At 48.1% G+C, this 15,492-nt stretch overlaps 1 protein-coding gene and 1 pseudogene across 4 annotated transcripts in view; both read left to right on the top strand.

The window, feature by feature from the left end:
• Positions 1-15,492, top strand: part of cbfa2t2 (CBFA2/RUNX1 partner transcriptional co-repressor 2) — a 32,016-nt gene that overhangs the window by 4,181 nt on the left and 12,343 nt on the right. The window contains exon 1 of one of the 4 annotated variants that reach the window (XM_028997853.1): positions 6,092-6,961. The exons of 1 other annotated variant lie outside the window; for it this stretch is intronic. In XM_028997853.1, coding sequence (XP_028853686.1) covers positions 6,943-6,961 — 19 coding nt within the window. In that variant the 5' untranslated portion in view covers positions 6,092-6,942. Of the gene's footprint in view, positions 1-6,091; positions 6,962-7,364; positions 8,525-13,221; positions 14,958-15,492 lie in introns of those variants that run through there. 2 more of the 4 variants (XM_028997854.1, XM_028997855.1) reach the window with 2 other exon arrangements.
• On the top strand, positions 7,026-7,174 carry LOC114801491 (uncharacterized; annotated as a pseudogene).

Here is a 15,492-nt window from a genome sequence, read left to right as displayed (position 1 = left end):
GTGACTTTGTCTGAACAGCTGGAACTGTTTTTTAAAAAGTGGATGTTTCTCACCCATGAATACTTATCATGTGGTAAACTGGTTTGACGCTGTCATCAGAATTGCTTAACTAAGTGAAAGTGAAGTGATTGTCACTGTGTGTCCTCTGCTTTTAACCTGGTGAGCAGTGGGCAGCCATGACAGGCACCCATGAGCAGTGTGTGGGCACGGTGCTTTGCTCAGTGGCACCTTGGAGGATCGAACCGGCAACCGCCTGATTACGGGGCCGCTTCCTTAACCGCTAAGCCACCACTACCCCACTAAAAAATGTTGTTCCATTTAATAAAAAAAAAAAAGAGTTATGCATCATAGTAAAATGTAGTCATAAGAATTCAGCGTGATTAGTTCTGAATAATTGTTGCAAAATGTGCAATTTACTGGATACAGTTTTTAAATCAATTCATGTAGCAAAAGTAAAGTCTTGGCAGAAAAAATGAAATTTTTTTTGAACGTTGTTATTCCCAGCTCTACAATTGGCTCATGCTAGGGTCATTTTGCATGTTTGACCACGGTAGCTCTTACCTAGTTCTTTGTCATTGGTAAACTAGGCGTATTATACGGTAAAAACTGAAGATGAAAATTCTGCTCTGGAAGTGAGGAGACAACCGTCAGACGACCAGCGTTTTCCATTGAAAGCCGAACTCATTTAACCAGTGCCTTTTTTAGTTTCAGCGTTTCAGAAGAGATTAGTGGCTGAAGAGATTATTTTGGCACTTGATCACCCCCCCCCCCCCCCCCCCCCCCCCCCCCACTCCTTTGTCACACATATACAGAGAACAAAGGTGCCAGTCTGGCAGGAGTAAATTAGAGTGGTCACCGTTTTTAAAGGATCCCGAAAGAGGCTTATCATCACATTAAGCTTTTCTCTTTTTTTTTTATACATCCCAACTACCTCTTTCCCCCTGCTTCCATCTAAAGAAAGTTTGGGCCCCTTTTGGGATGCCGTTCCCCTTTCTTTTGGACCCTCGTTCCTCCCACTCTTTCTCTGCTGATGGGAAGTCCAGCTGTTCCACTGCTGTCAGCGCCCAGTGGACTACTCAGGAAAAAAAGGGACAAAACTGGAGATTGTGTGAACTTCCATGCGTTCCGATGGCTGGAAATCAGGGCTGGGACGTTTCCCACCAACAGCAAGCACTCAGCACCTCTGTGGTGCTGCTTGACGTGACTTAATCAGCGATAACACAGGAGACCCGCGGGACCCTGCTCTCTGCTCATTGTTTAGCCGGGTGGGGGGGGGTAGATGCCACGTCACAATTGACTACGTTTACGTTCTACTGGGGGCTCGACACAAATCGCTTCCCTTGCCCGAGGCCGTCGCTGCCTCAGGTTACCCCGCTTCCGGGGGCCGGGAGCCCCGGGTGGGCCCTGGCCGCGGGCTGTTGTCAGTTACCCGGCGAGAGAGCGTCTGTCTGATGGTCTGTGCCAGAGGCGCTGAGAGGGATCGTTGTGCCCTTGACAAGTCCCAACAGCTCCAGGATCCATTCTGGGAGAGGCACGCCCGGCAAATCCTCTCCTGAGCCCAGAGAGAGAATGCTGTCATTTCCACTTCAAAATAAATAAAAAAAGGAATGAACGAAGTGTGCAATTATCAAGTTGTCAGGGAAACTGGGCAGTGGAGCTTCACACTCGTACTTGTTAATTAAATATGAATGTAAGGGTAAAGTGCCGAGCAATTACCTCCAGGTCTTCTTTTGACAGTCGGTGTGAATGTTGGGTTTGAAAATGAATTTAGACATTCAGAAAAGCCTCAGTTTAGAAAGCAAATCAGCATCCCAAAAGCCATATTTGTAGTGGAACCGAGTAAAAGATGTTCCAGAAATTAAACGTTAATGAGAAGGGAACCTTTCTCATTGTCATTTCATAATAATAATTATAGAATATCAAGCTATAACTGCAGAGTTGTCTGCAGTTCTTCTTAAAGATGTGTCACGTGCCAGCATGCTAGTATTAAAAAAAAAAACATACGTCTCCTGGGACTTTAGTACCCTGTGCATCAGTTGGCGGTTGAGGAAAGGCCAATCTGCCTATAACATTGCACTGCATTAATTTAGAATGAATTTAAACTAATTTACTGCAAGTACCATTTTCCTTCTTTTTCAATGAACAATTCTATAGAACAAGGTCTCAGTATTCAGTTCCATACAAATAGATATAAATAATAATAAGGACGGTCAATAACAATATTTTGCAATGAATGAATAATGATTAATCACAATGAAATTGGGTGGTAGTAGCCTAGTGGGTAACACACTGGCCTATGAACCAGAAGACCCGGGTTCAAACCCCACTTACTACCATTGTGTCCCTGAGCAAGACACTGAATGCTGACCACTAATAAAGTGTGAAGCAGGTGCTCTGGGGAGTGTCTGAAAGCGGACGTCACCTTTATCTCTATTTTTATTCCCTCCCCCGCCCTGTTTCTTCAAGATTCCTTGCACCTTTATCTCCAGAGCCGTAACTGGCTACGCAACCCGTGGTTTTAAGAAGGGGAGTGGGGGATTGGGGGGATGGGGGGGCAGAAAAGGTCCTGTCCTTCTGTGGCCAGGTGTGCTGAGCAACACTGCAGCTGAACCACCTGCGAAACACAGGTGTGGATCTGACCGTGTGTGTGTGTGTGTGTGTGTGTGTGTGAGTGACAATAACACAGCTGCTGCTCGCTGCCTGGGGCCAGAGATGGAAAGGCGGATTAAAGGCTCAACCACAGGTGGAGAGGTAGAGAGAGAGAGAGTAGAGAGAGCGTTCATGAGAGGAGACCTTCCTGTGAACGTTTGTCTCCGATCAACCCTGTCAAAAAAAAAAAAAGAGAAAATCCGGACTTTTCCTTTCCCTCTCGGCTCCTGAGCCATTTCTCGTCCCCCTTTCCCGTTTAACCTTCCTCATTGTCGAAGGTCAGACATGATCGACACAAAGAGCGCCTTTGTGGGACCTAAGTGGGGGTTTGTCCTCCCCATTCTCACAGCTCAACCCAGCACAATATCTCCATTTAGCTCCGACATCTCCATTCATCTCCAATATATATCCAATAACCCTCCTTCACCACAAATCCCCCCTTTCCCCCCCAAAAAAACACCCTCTTAAATTGGATTATAGGCGTGAGTAATTCATGCTGGTTATTCCTCATTGAAAAACACATTATCATTGCACTTAAACGGGATGAGCAGTATCATAAAACTTTATCGGCAGAATGCAGCGAGACATTTCTTTTGCCACCCAAAAAGTTTTTTTTTTTTAAATCCACGTTTCGCCTGCAGGAAACACCCAGCCTGGTTTATTGAGGCAAATGCACGCTTTCCAACTGTTGGATTCAGCCTTTTATTTTTCCTTTTACAGCGAGCAGTTGTTTATGAGTGGCTCTAATGTTAATGTACTGACAATTTGGCAATACTGGCACAGGGCGGCCAAACATGGCACAGGTGGAGCCGAAAAGTTGAACAACTCACCGTGCCCTCCGTCCTTGTTCTGTGCGTGTGTGTGTGTTTGGTTTATGGTTGTGGACAGACTGGTTATTGAATAGTGGTTGCTGGTGTATCGGAGAGAGAGAGAGAGAGAGCCTGTGGCGTCTGCGCTCTTGGCTGGCCGCTGTGGAAACTTCGGCGCAGTGTAGCCAAGTGAGCGTGTGACCCACCTCCCATAAATTTTAAGTGTCGACTCGCGCGCATGCACGCATAGGCACTCCAAAGCACACACTGCGGCCACTTACCTCGGGCACTCTCGCCCGGCACCTCTCACTGGCGGCCGGTCCAGATGTAGAACATTTTAATACAGAAACGCAGAAAAACGAATACGGTCACATTTACACCGGGCCTTGCACGCGGGCTCCGCAACACACACACACACACGCGCGGTCCGCCTCTGAGGCGAGCGTTAGAGGAGATGTGAGGGTTTTCCGTGGGTGAGTAGGCGTGTCAGGTCTTACTTAAACTAATGGCTCCCAGCAGTGTGGAATGGCCAGACACTCTGGAGCCGCTGGCGGAGGCCTGGAATGCCACTGCGGCTCAGAGCCTGTCTTTCATCCACCGGGGAGCCAGAAAGGGGGAGAAAAGAGAGAGAGAGAGAGAGAGAGAGAGAGAGAGAGAGAGAGTGAGCGAGAGGCAGGAAAAGAGTGCAATTTTTTTTTTTTTTTATGAAAACAGGGGTGTCTGGAACTGAGGACATGTTACCAACAGGCTGACGCTGAAAGGACAGGAACAGTTTGCACTGGTTATCTGGGGGCTGCTTGATATGCGTGCACACGTGAAGATGAGTTATGGTGCAAATATTAGTTTATTTAGTAGAGAAGCACTTCTTAATGTGATGCATATGCTTGGATATTGTTTTAGTTTTTGTTGAGATCACCAGTGAAGATTAGAGCCAAATTTTTTTTCTGTAATATTTTTTTGCCCAGTTGAGGTAATGGAAAACATTGGTGTTTAAGATGAAATGCATCTCCAATAATTCTAGTGGATCTCGGACTAATCAGACACAGTCGTCTGAGGGATTCAACCGAGATGTTTTTGCGCTTAGATTTAATCCCGGGTTGTGGATTTTGAATCGCTGGACTCGAGCTCAAGGTCTGATTTGTGTTTTTTCTCCCCAGAGATAGACACAGAGTGAGGTGTAGTGTTATAAATCTCTTTATGCATATATATCAGCGGAGGTGGAAAGAAACGAAAATACTCTATTCGATTAAAAAGTCCTGCCGGCACTTTTTTTTCCTTTTCGTTTTTATGCTAAAGGTTGAATTTAGCCTTGTCTGTAGAGTATCTGGTACATATTACGTGGAGACCTCTGCGCCATAAATACAAGCGTAAAACTGTGCAAGATGTTGACGTGCGAGTGGCAGCCTGTTGAATCCAGCCAAATGCAATCGGAACGCCGGTACCCCTCAGCAAAAACAGTCAGGTTTGGTGATTTCGGTTTTTTTTTCCCCCGTTGCCCTATAATAACAAGCGAAATTCATCAGTCAAGTCTTATCCTAACGTGTGCACGAATAGGCACCAGTGAGTAAAGGTCTGAGTAAAACCACGCCGTAAAGGCGTTTGTTTATGTCCCCCTCCGGCCCGTCATGGCCGCTGTTAATTTTAGGAGCGGCCTCTCACTTCCCCTGCCCCGTGACTCCTTCTCTTCGGCGAGGAGCTAATTGCCCCATTTAGACGAGGGGGTGGGGCGGCGGCGGGCCGACGCGCTCCCTCTCCGAGCTTTGACATGGATCCTCGCACCCGTTGGCGGGGGCCGCCTGGCCTGGCCTGCGAGGTCTGGCTCCGCTTAGTGATGCTAATGACGGGTTGCAGGCCAGACAGTGTGATGCTAATGAGAGCGCGCGGCCTACGGCCGGCGACGTGACGCTAGCAGGTCCCCCCCCCGGCCGAGCACGGTGCCGACGCGAATCTGCGTTCAGCAGATAAAAAAAAAAAAATCGTTTTAATTAGTTAAACGCTCAGTGTCCCTGTAGCGATAACGGCTACATTGCAAGCTAAATAAGACTTAGCACATGGACTTGGTGTCATATGTGAAAGGCAGAGATCTTGGAAAGGTTGGGCAGGATTAGATTTAATCCATGAACCAGCCAAATCAGATTATCAGAAGAAAGATACCTGCACAGATGTACATTTTTCTGTTTTTTAGTCACGTACATGTTTTAGCTTGTTTTAGCTTTAAAGCTGCATTTGACGAAGTCGTAGAGTGAAAGTGATTGTTTTGTCATTGTGATGGGGATTGTTTCACCCGGATGGCCCAAGATCACGGGCCGCGGCGTTCGTGCACCCTTCAGCTCCGGGCGGATTGAGGGGAAAAGAAGGGGCCAAATTTGAACCTGCAACCTTTCAGTTACGAGTCCACTTCCTTAGGCGCTAGGCTAATAATAAGGAATAGTTTTGGTATAAGCAGTAAGATATTTGATATTGAAGTGTAGCGTAAGTAAAAATAAAGTGTCCGCAAATGGAAATACTCTAGTAAAGTACATTTAGGCAGTGGCGGCCTAGCGGTTAAGGAAGCGGCCCCAAAATCAGAAGGTTGCCGGTTCGAATCCCGAGCCGCCAAGGTGCCACTTCCTTCGTCACTGTCCAATAAGCTTCCACCAGTACATGTCAGACTTCCCTGTGACCCCGAACTGGACCTGCGGCCTTAGAAAATTGATGGATTGTTTAATAAACGCGCATTTGTAAGATGATATGCGTTCACATGACACACTGTTTGACAAAATCACCAGCCAACTGACCACACATGCTCGGGTTTATGAGTTACGAGGTGGAATTTGCACATTGATCACATGTTCCAGTTTTCCCAGTGGCAACAGCTGTGCGTTGCTCGGAAGCGCGGCGTCCGCTCGCAGCTGCGAACGGCCCGAGTCCCAGCTGCTTCGCCCGGAAGCGCGGCGCTTGTGAGCTCGCTGCCGATACTTTCACCCGGATGGCCCAGGATCGCGGGCCGCAGCGTCCGCGCACCCTTCAGCTCCGGGCGGATTGAGGGGAAACGAAGGGGCCAAAGCGCCTCCCGTGAGAGCGCTCATAGCGGCACGTCCTTTTCGCCGCGTTCCCATCCCGCGGTGTTGATGGTGCTAAAGACAGACCGGGGAGTGAGGTCATGTGTTTGCATTTTTCTCTCTCCCTCCCTCTCTCTCCTCGCTATTTTCTGCTCTGGGGAAGAGAGGGTATGATTGTCGTTGGAAGGCTCTGTTTATTTTTCTAAAAGATGGGAGCGAGGGAGCGAGGGAGAGCGTGTGAACGTTACCAGATGCTTCAGGCTCACCGAGATACCTCATTCTGTGGGAAGGGAGGTAATCTTGGGTCCTACTGCATGATTAGCATGCGCTTTGGAGGGCCGTGGCGAAAATAAAAATAATTCCAGATCATCTGACCGTTGGAGTGGACTGGAGTGGACGCACGACACCAACGTGACATTGGCCAGTGGCCAGCACAATGGCACATGAACCGGAAGGCCACAGGTTCAAACCCTACTTACTACCACTGTGTCCCTGAGAAAGACCCTTAACCCTGTGATTGTAAATCGGTCTTACCTGGCAGGTAATCAAGATGGCGGTTCACCCAGGGCGAGGCTCAGCCATTGCACTCCGGCTGTGCTGACCCCTGCGAATTCCCCAAATGTGAGAATCTCGACTGCATAATTTCTGGTAGTGGGGGACCAGAAGGAGCCGCCAAGGTGCCACTAAGGTGCCACTGAGCAAAGCACCGTCCCCACACACTGCTCCCCGGGTGCCTGTCATGGCTGCCCACTGCTCACCAAGGGTGATGGTTAAAAGCAGAGGACACATTTCATTGTGGCACCGTGTGCTGTGCTGCAGTGTTTCACAATGACAATTTTTGAGAGCTAAATAAATGCCATTAATGTATTTGCAATGTTCTTAGTGCGACTAAGGTTGTGTTTAGACCCCTCCTGATGGGTCTGAATGAGTCAATGAGTTTTGCATCCTCAGAACGACGGTGCCAGGGCATTAACAAGTCAACAAGGAAAATCTTAATGAAGTGCTAATGTTTACCCCAGGACAATAGACTGGGAGGGGGAATCGTTTGGTGGGCCCACGTTGTTCTCGCCTGGTGGCTTCAGATCCTGGAATATTCTTCATTGCGAACAAAGTCCAAACACCTTCAGCCACATTGTATTTCGGTATTTTGGTATATATTTTAACAACTAGGTATAATAGTAGCACCTCTAGATATTAGTTCCCAATCAGTAACGTGTTCTGGAACTATAGGTTCCTCATAGCTATAGGCATTTACGTGTTGATTTTGGACCAGATCTTTGGTCTCATGAAAAAACATCTACATGATGTTACATTTTGCATTGTGTCATTATTCTTCTATAACATGTATTGCTAAAACAGACAGACAGACAGACAAGTTTTTATGTAATATAAATTGAGTTTTTATTCTTTTACTTTGATATGACAGATGCGCTGCTTGAACAGGTAGACTCTTTTTAAAGTAATGAAGAATGAGTAATTTTTTTTATATGTCTTAATAAGCACCATCGAGGGAACTCAACCCAGACTTGAGAGGAGGGCGCATCACCGTTGAGAGTTGCCCCACACCCCCCTCGGCCTGGCAAAGAATCTGTTTAGCTTTTGAGTGCCAGAACAATTAGTTATGTTAATTACACTGCCCCCTTTTACTAAGTACATAAAATAGACTTAACCAGATTGGCTGAGCTCCACCGGGGTGGGTGTGGTCTGAAATGTGACATCAGGGCCGCACTTAGTAGCAGAGTGAGGGGAGTGTGGGAACAAACGAGAGAGAGAGAGAGAGAGAGAGAGAGAGAGAGGGGAGCAGACGAGTGCAGCGTGCCTGGATATCTTTTCCCATCTGGGCTCCATCTGTGCTTCTCTGCTTGAGGAGAGCAGGCTGACTGCAGCCCACATATGTGGGAAGGCTAACACATGCCCGGCATATGAACCAGTGCAGCCAGGCAGAGAGGCAGAAAAGGTAGAAGACCCGGCCGGGAGAAGCTAGGAATAAAAGCAGGCGAAGAAACTGACTACCTTCGGGAGGAGGTAAAGGGAAAAGCTTGTGTCTATCTGTGTGTGTGTGTAGCTTTGTTTATGTACAGAGTAATTCTAGTGCTGCAGAGGTCGTGCTGTATTTAATGGCGCGCATAGAAAAGCACACGTGAGGCTCCTGGAGGCTTTAAGCTTTTGCTGACCGATGCATTAAACCTTTTACGGTCCTTTTATTCCAGATTCCACTTCACAGAACCCATTGGTTCTTATGTGGAGATCTTGCTGGTAAATACGGTACAGCGGTTGTCGGCATGTCCATCCTCGGTTCCACGTGGCAAAGTGGACCCTTCGCAGAAACTGATCTGTTTCCCATGCTTCAGGGTTGTAGACTGTGGACTGAGCTGGAGGTGGCGCGCGTGTGCGTGTGTGTGTGTGTGTGTGTTGTGGATGCTATTAGGAGCACCTTCAAGCTGAGTAAACATGGGAAGGAATGTATTTTATTCGCGTGATTTCGCGGATGGAGGTGTTTGGCTTGGAATGGGTGGCTTTCTTAAATAACTGTGTGTGTATGATCAGGCAGAGAAGGAGAGATGGATGTCCTCACTGTAACAGGGGCCAGGCCACTCCATGCCTGCAGCAGCGGGGCTGCGGAGCGTCAAAGGAACATGACTTACGACAGAGAGCGGCTGCGGACTGTCAGCCTGACAGCAGTGTGTGTGTGTGTGTGTGTGTGTGTGTGTGTGTGGCTTATTATGTGTGAGAGTGTGTGTGTCCTGTCAGTCATATTTTCCTCTAAGCGTGCAGGACCTGGATCGTTTGCGTCAGAAGGGGCAGGTCTCAATAACACATAAATTCGGACGTCTAAGTGAATTCTTTGTGTTTTAATTGTGTGCCACGTACGTTTCCACGTCGGCAGCTGTTATTGCTGTTGTGGTGTAATTATAACCGATGTATTCCTGCGCGCGTGCGTGAATGGACCCTTTGTTACCCCTCGGCGGTAATGAATGTCAGATCTGTATGGGGTCTGTCCGATATCGGCCCCCCCCGGTAGCCCCTCTCTGAAGTGCTGGCCTGTGCCCTCGGCTCACTGACCCCTTAACCGCACTCTGTACTCTTGACTGGTCACTTGGGGCCCGGGGGGGGGTCCCGAAGAAGCCCGAGAGCTTTTGCCCGAGTGGCCCCCGCTCTAACGTTCCTATATTCCCGCTGGTGTGTGTGTGTGTGTGTGTGCGAGAGTGTAGTTTAGAGTAGTCACCCTGTTTACAGCCTGCGTTTGTGTGTTGGCGGCCACATGCGGACCTTCCCGGGGCCTCTTCTTCTGCCGCCTAATTCGCTTCGCGGAGGTACGATGCCGTGGATTTCTCTCTTCCCCCGCCAGTCTGGCCCTCGCGGAGCACACGCAGACACAGACGCACACGTTGCGCTCTTTTGTTCTAGTCCACAGCTGTCTCCTTTGTTGTCCTTATCGGCGCTGTTCAGGGCTTTTTAAGCGCAGTGTATTAACACTTGTCTGTGCGAGTGTGCGCCAGTAAGTAAAACCCGGAGCTGAGACGGGACTTTCTGAAACACGGGCGCAGGTCGCTGGAAGGTTTTTAGCTGGTAAACAGCAGATTAGCCCACCAAAATGTAGGACACTGTGCCACAGAGGTCTCAGGGGGCAGTTGACGGGGGCACTAGCATGACGTAGCGGAGCGGGCAGGCGGCGTTTTTTCTCACATTATGAAGGGTTAAAACAGGGCTGAACTTCTGAGATGAACGAATCCGCTAAAGACGGAGAGCAACATGGACTCTGCAACACGGCAGGACAGTCCTCTGCGACACGACCGTGGGATCTTTCGTCCCTCTCCTACCGTTAGCCCAACTCTTTTGACAATTAGCATTAGAACACAGCCACGTTTCACACCTATGTCCGATCTGGAAGATGTTGGGATTATTCATAAAATCCCGCCAATGGGCCAGACCCATGCCGCTGCACAGTAAAAAAGTGAGAATCATGCTGCTTTTAAAAACTGCTGCATTCAGTGGCATTTGGCAGCTTGAATAAAGCTGGTTTTGAACAGTGTTCGTCTCTTCTGCGCTGGCCATGCAGTGTCAGGCTGCGTGTTAAAATCCTGCCGCTGCATTTACACCGGCTGACCCTGACAATACACACCTGGCTAGAATAATAGGATGCACACACACACGTGGAGTGTGTGTGTGTTTGCCTCTGTCCATTCATCGTCCATAAGGTCAAGTGAACTGTCAATCCAGGAACACTTGTCCTCTTGCGCGTCCTCTGAGCCTGAGGAGAGTCTGTGCTTTACTGATTTATGACCAGATCTGTGTGTGTGTGTGTGTGTGTGTGTAATGTACATATATTAGTCTGCACGTCTTCCATCTGGAGACTAACGGATCTGTGGACAGAGACCGCCTGCCACCTTGTCTGTTTTTTTTAACATGATGTGTAATTGCTGCAGCCAATCGGGACTGCTGGTGGCCCAAATGATGGATTGGGGAACAAATCAATTAGTCATGCAAAGGTGGGAAAAGCAGTAACTCAATAAGCTTGTCGGATAGTTTCAGAGCAGGGGTCGTATACTTACACTGTTCCCTGTATGTGGACACACACACACACACACACACACACATTCCGCCCAGGTGCTTCCCATGTGTGGTGACGCAGGTGTCGGTGCCTCCACGGCTGACACACATTCGCAGAGCAGCGAGAATGCATCCAGAAATGTCACCTCTGTCCCTGCAGATGTTTTTCTCCGCTGTTCGCTTTCTTAAAAAAAAACGCAAGTGGAGCAGCGCTGCCGGGATCCAAAGTCCCCCACATTCCTCTCGCGGATTTTCCTCCCACGCTGCAGGCTCTCTGGGCCAGCTTCACTCGTTCCCGACCCCCTAAGCTCTTCTCCGTCCGTCCGTATATACCGCATTCATTTGCGTCCACCTCAGACGTGTTACCAGGCAGTCTAACACACACACACACACACCTTACAGACCAACACAGACACACACACTGTTGTTCGCAAACAAATAAAACAACAGTGAGATGGTGCTCTATGGTTTGTGTGTGCGATGTACGCGTTGTTGATGCTGTTCTTTACTGGGATGCCCTGACACACACACACATATTTAAAAAAATCACCGTTCACATCTGGAGGGATTCTTTAAAATCTGCATATGTGGAAAGTGTAGCAGTAATTAAACGTTTTTTCTCCGTCCATTCTCTTTGATATATATTGTAATACGGATTATTTCCAAAATGTAAAATGCACAGTGTTTTTTCCTGCCTGTTTAAGGGCCATTGGGGGGGGATGATGGGTTTGGCATTGGCGAGAGGTCAGGGCTATAAATAAGGACCCAATAATCTCAGTACTCGTTGAGGAGAATGTGTCCTGTGGTGATTAGCATGTGCACGTGCACACACACACACACACACACACACACACACAGAACGTGAGCAACCGAATGGGGACCTGTGTGTTATTTGGTCAGTTGTCCTGGAGAAAAACAGTGGCCAACCTGTTGCTGAGCCGCACGGGCACACTCACACACACCCCACACACACCCCGCACACACACCCCACACACACCCCACACACGCGCTGGCAGAGAGCAGCAGATGTGCGCGCATTGTCAGCGTGCGCGCGGACTGACAGGCACCAGGTGCAGCTTTTGTTTCCCTGCCTTACGTCCTCTCTCCCTCGCCGTACATCTCGCCCCCTCCCTTTTCGTCCCCTCCGCTTTGCATTTCGCCTCCGCGGCCTCCCTTCCCCCCACCACCACCACCACCACCCCTCCCTCCATCTCCCCGAACACATTGTCTGTCCCTTGGAAGGGGCCGGCCGCCCTTCTGTCCCTCTCCTCTGACACAGGTGACTGTTGGGGGCCCCAGCTGGTCGGCTCCTGCCCGATTAGCTCCATATGGTTGAGAGGACAGAAGGGTGGAGAGAGGGAGGGTGGACTGGGGGGAGGAAATGGAGGAATATCTACCCCCAACACACACTCACACAAACACACACCGCTCCGCTGCTAAGGAGCTGATATCTTAACCCCTTTGTATCCATTGCTTCGGGGCCCGTTCCACCCCCCACCTTCTTTTTCTCGTTTTGGCGAGATGGTGCCCGGAGGTGGTGCAAGGTTCCACAGCCTTTGTTCCTCTGTGCTTAAACGATCTCTAAGCATCACACTACCCTAGTCATCTCCAAACCATCGTATAGCATCTTAAGCAAAGCTCATTAAGCTATTTATTTTTATTGCTTTCCTTTTTACTTTAATATGACTCTTTTAAAAGACGCTTTATGTTTGATTCCCCTCCCGATACTGTATGATGACTGCTGCTGAGGGTTATTTGATGTTTTTAATTTGATGCAGTCACATCTTTAAAAATGAATTATTTATTCTGTTTTATGGTTGACATGGCTGTGTGTGTGTGTGTGTGTGTGTGTGCGAGAGAGAGAGAGAGAGAGAGAGCGTTTTTTTATTTGTCACTGTCGTCATATGACCTTCAGAGTGTGTGTGGGTGACACAAAGTGTGCCTGAATTATAGCTCAGTAGAACTGAATAGAGATATAAATCATGTTCCATTTAATCAGTCATCATTGTCCCTGTAGCGAAATTCATTTATTGAGCAGCGTATGATTATTTTTGTCACACAAAATTTGTTGAGTACACAACAAAATTTGTCCTCTGCATTTAACCCATCACCCTTAGTTAGCAGTAAGCAGCCATGAATGGCATCTGGTGAGCAGTGTGTGGGGACAGTACCTTGTTCAAGGGGACCTGATGGTGGTATCTTGTTTTTTTTGGGTTACGAGTCCTATTCCTTACCACTGCCCCACTACCCACTGTATGATAGGTGCATCCAGATTGCATCACTTGGGTATTTTTGTTCAAAATATTTTAGTCCAGGTTTAAACCAACCACAATTTGATTTATTCATTGTAAGCGTAGTTCCTGATATTAGTCTTGATCCTATACTGACGAATGACCCAGATTGCTGTGCATGGTTTCTGTATTGATTCCTTGTTTCCTCTATTTTCTTTTCATGGACAAAACAAAATCTCACAGCTGCTGTCCTCAGGCTGGGGTTGGAGGTGGTGTGTGTGTGTGGTTGTAGCCCCGTTCACCCTCAAGGGCCACAAGCACCTGGAACCCAGCAGTGTTCCTCAATCCCTCCATCATCCTCTTCTTCTCTTATTTTTCACCACTGCAGTCTTCTTTTAATTGTGTTACAGCATTGCATGGAAATGCATGGAACATAGTCCGGCTCTGGCTTCACCACATCAGGATCTTGCTATTTACCTGAACAACTCACAGTTCTCTCCTTCTGGAACTGCACAGAGGATCTATAGACAACAACTCTCCTTTTCGACTCACATCACCAATCTTTCCTGCTCCTTCTGTACAATATCAGACTGATATGTCCTTATCTATCAACACAGATACTTGTTCAGTCCCTAATAATCTCACTGGATTACTGATTACCTTCTAGCTGGTCTACCTCTGAATGCCATCCGGCCTCTACAACTTATACGGAATGCAGCACAACTGGTTTTCAACCATCCCAAATTCTCCCACACCATCCCACTGCTACGTTCCCTCCACCGCACTGCACCTCGTATACTCCGACCCTCCAAGCACTGCTCACCTGGTCCCTCCACCGCTGAAGGTACCAGGCAGATGCTCATCTAGACTCTTCTCCTTCTTGGCCCCTGGGTGGTGGAATGACCTTCCCCAGAACAGCACAGTCATTGAGTATTTTCAAAATTCATCTTTAGAGAATAGACCAACTTGTAACTTTCTTATAGACTGATTTATGCAAGAAAAACAACAACAGAGTGAATAAAATGATTGAATTCATGGTTGAGTTCTAGTGACATGAAACCACGTTGTAAGTCGCTCTGGATAAGGGCGCCTGCCAATACTATATTCCTAGACCGATTCCTAAACAACCCAAAATCTAACTGTCATCGCATATTCTAGTTTTAGTTTTAAAAGGAGCACTTCTCACCATACAGACTTGCTGTTCAGGGGTCTGATATTGGCTGCAGTGCTGACAGCCTGTGTGGGATTAAAGGGTGAGGAGGGCAGTGGGGTCATAAGGTCACAGCTCCGTCCCGTTCATTTGTCCATATCTGCGTCAGGTTAGAATCATTATATTAGCATTGAATGAATGAATGCAGAATGTGACCTTTTTCCCTGTAATGCCGGTTCTGTGCCTTGAATCCGTCTGTGGATGTGGGGACAGGTGGCCGTCACATCAGAGGTGCATATTTGTTTTTAACTGGATCAATATTTATCAGTAATGGGATGGGTGTGAGGCAGGAGCTCCCTCAATCTTGCTCTTGTGTCACTGCATTCGCCTCACATCTGCTTTAATGTGTGTGTGTGTGTGTGTGTGTGTGTGTGTGTGCGTAAACTCTCATCTTCCAAATGCTGTGGCCTCAGGTGTGAAGTGGCAGCGGCGTATTTACTCAGCCATAGTCAAACAAAGACTTCAGGTGATGCACAATTCTCATGACCACAAAAAAGGTACAAAAACAACAAATATTATTGTGTTGACATATTTAGCCACAGATTTTAGCCACAAATATTCCAACAATTTGGAGAATAATAAGCAGTTCCATACTTCTTAGAAGTATGGAACAGAAGAACCCCAAAAGCTGTTAGATAACAGATCATTCTCATCAGCAGAAGGCCGGGTGCAGGATGAGTGTACGGTCCCTTGCTGTGTGACAGGAGCCCAAATGACTGACTTCCCTCCCCCCACCTCTCCTCTCGCTCGCTTCTTTCTTCCGTTCTTCCTGCCTCCTGGGGCACGGAACAGGTGGACTCGTGGCAGGAGCTTCTCAGACAACTGTAGGCATTTCTAGGCAGGCAAGATGAAGGGGCGGCTCGGAAAAACCAGGGCTCAGGTGCAAAGCCGAGGGAGGCGGGGGCGGCGGGAGGGTGGATGTTAAGTCAAGGGGGCCTTCAATTCATTTCCTTTCAGAAAAGATCTCTTTCTCCATCCCTGTTTTTTTTATATGGAGAGGC

Source organism: Denticeps clupeoides, chromosome 12, assembly GCF_900700375.1.
Source record: "Denticeps clupeoides chromosome 12, fDenClu1.1, whole genome shotgun sequence".
Lineage (NCBI taxonomy): Eukaryota > Metazoa > Chordata > Actinopteri > Clupeiformes > Denticipitidae > Denticeps > Denticeps clupeoides.
Note: the sequence above shows the minus strand (reverse complement) of the source record. Positions and strands in the feature narration are given on the sequence as shown.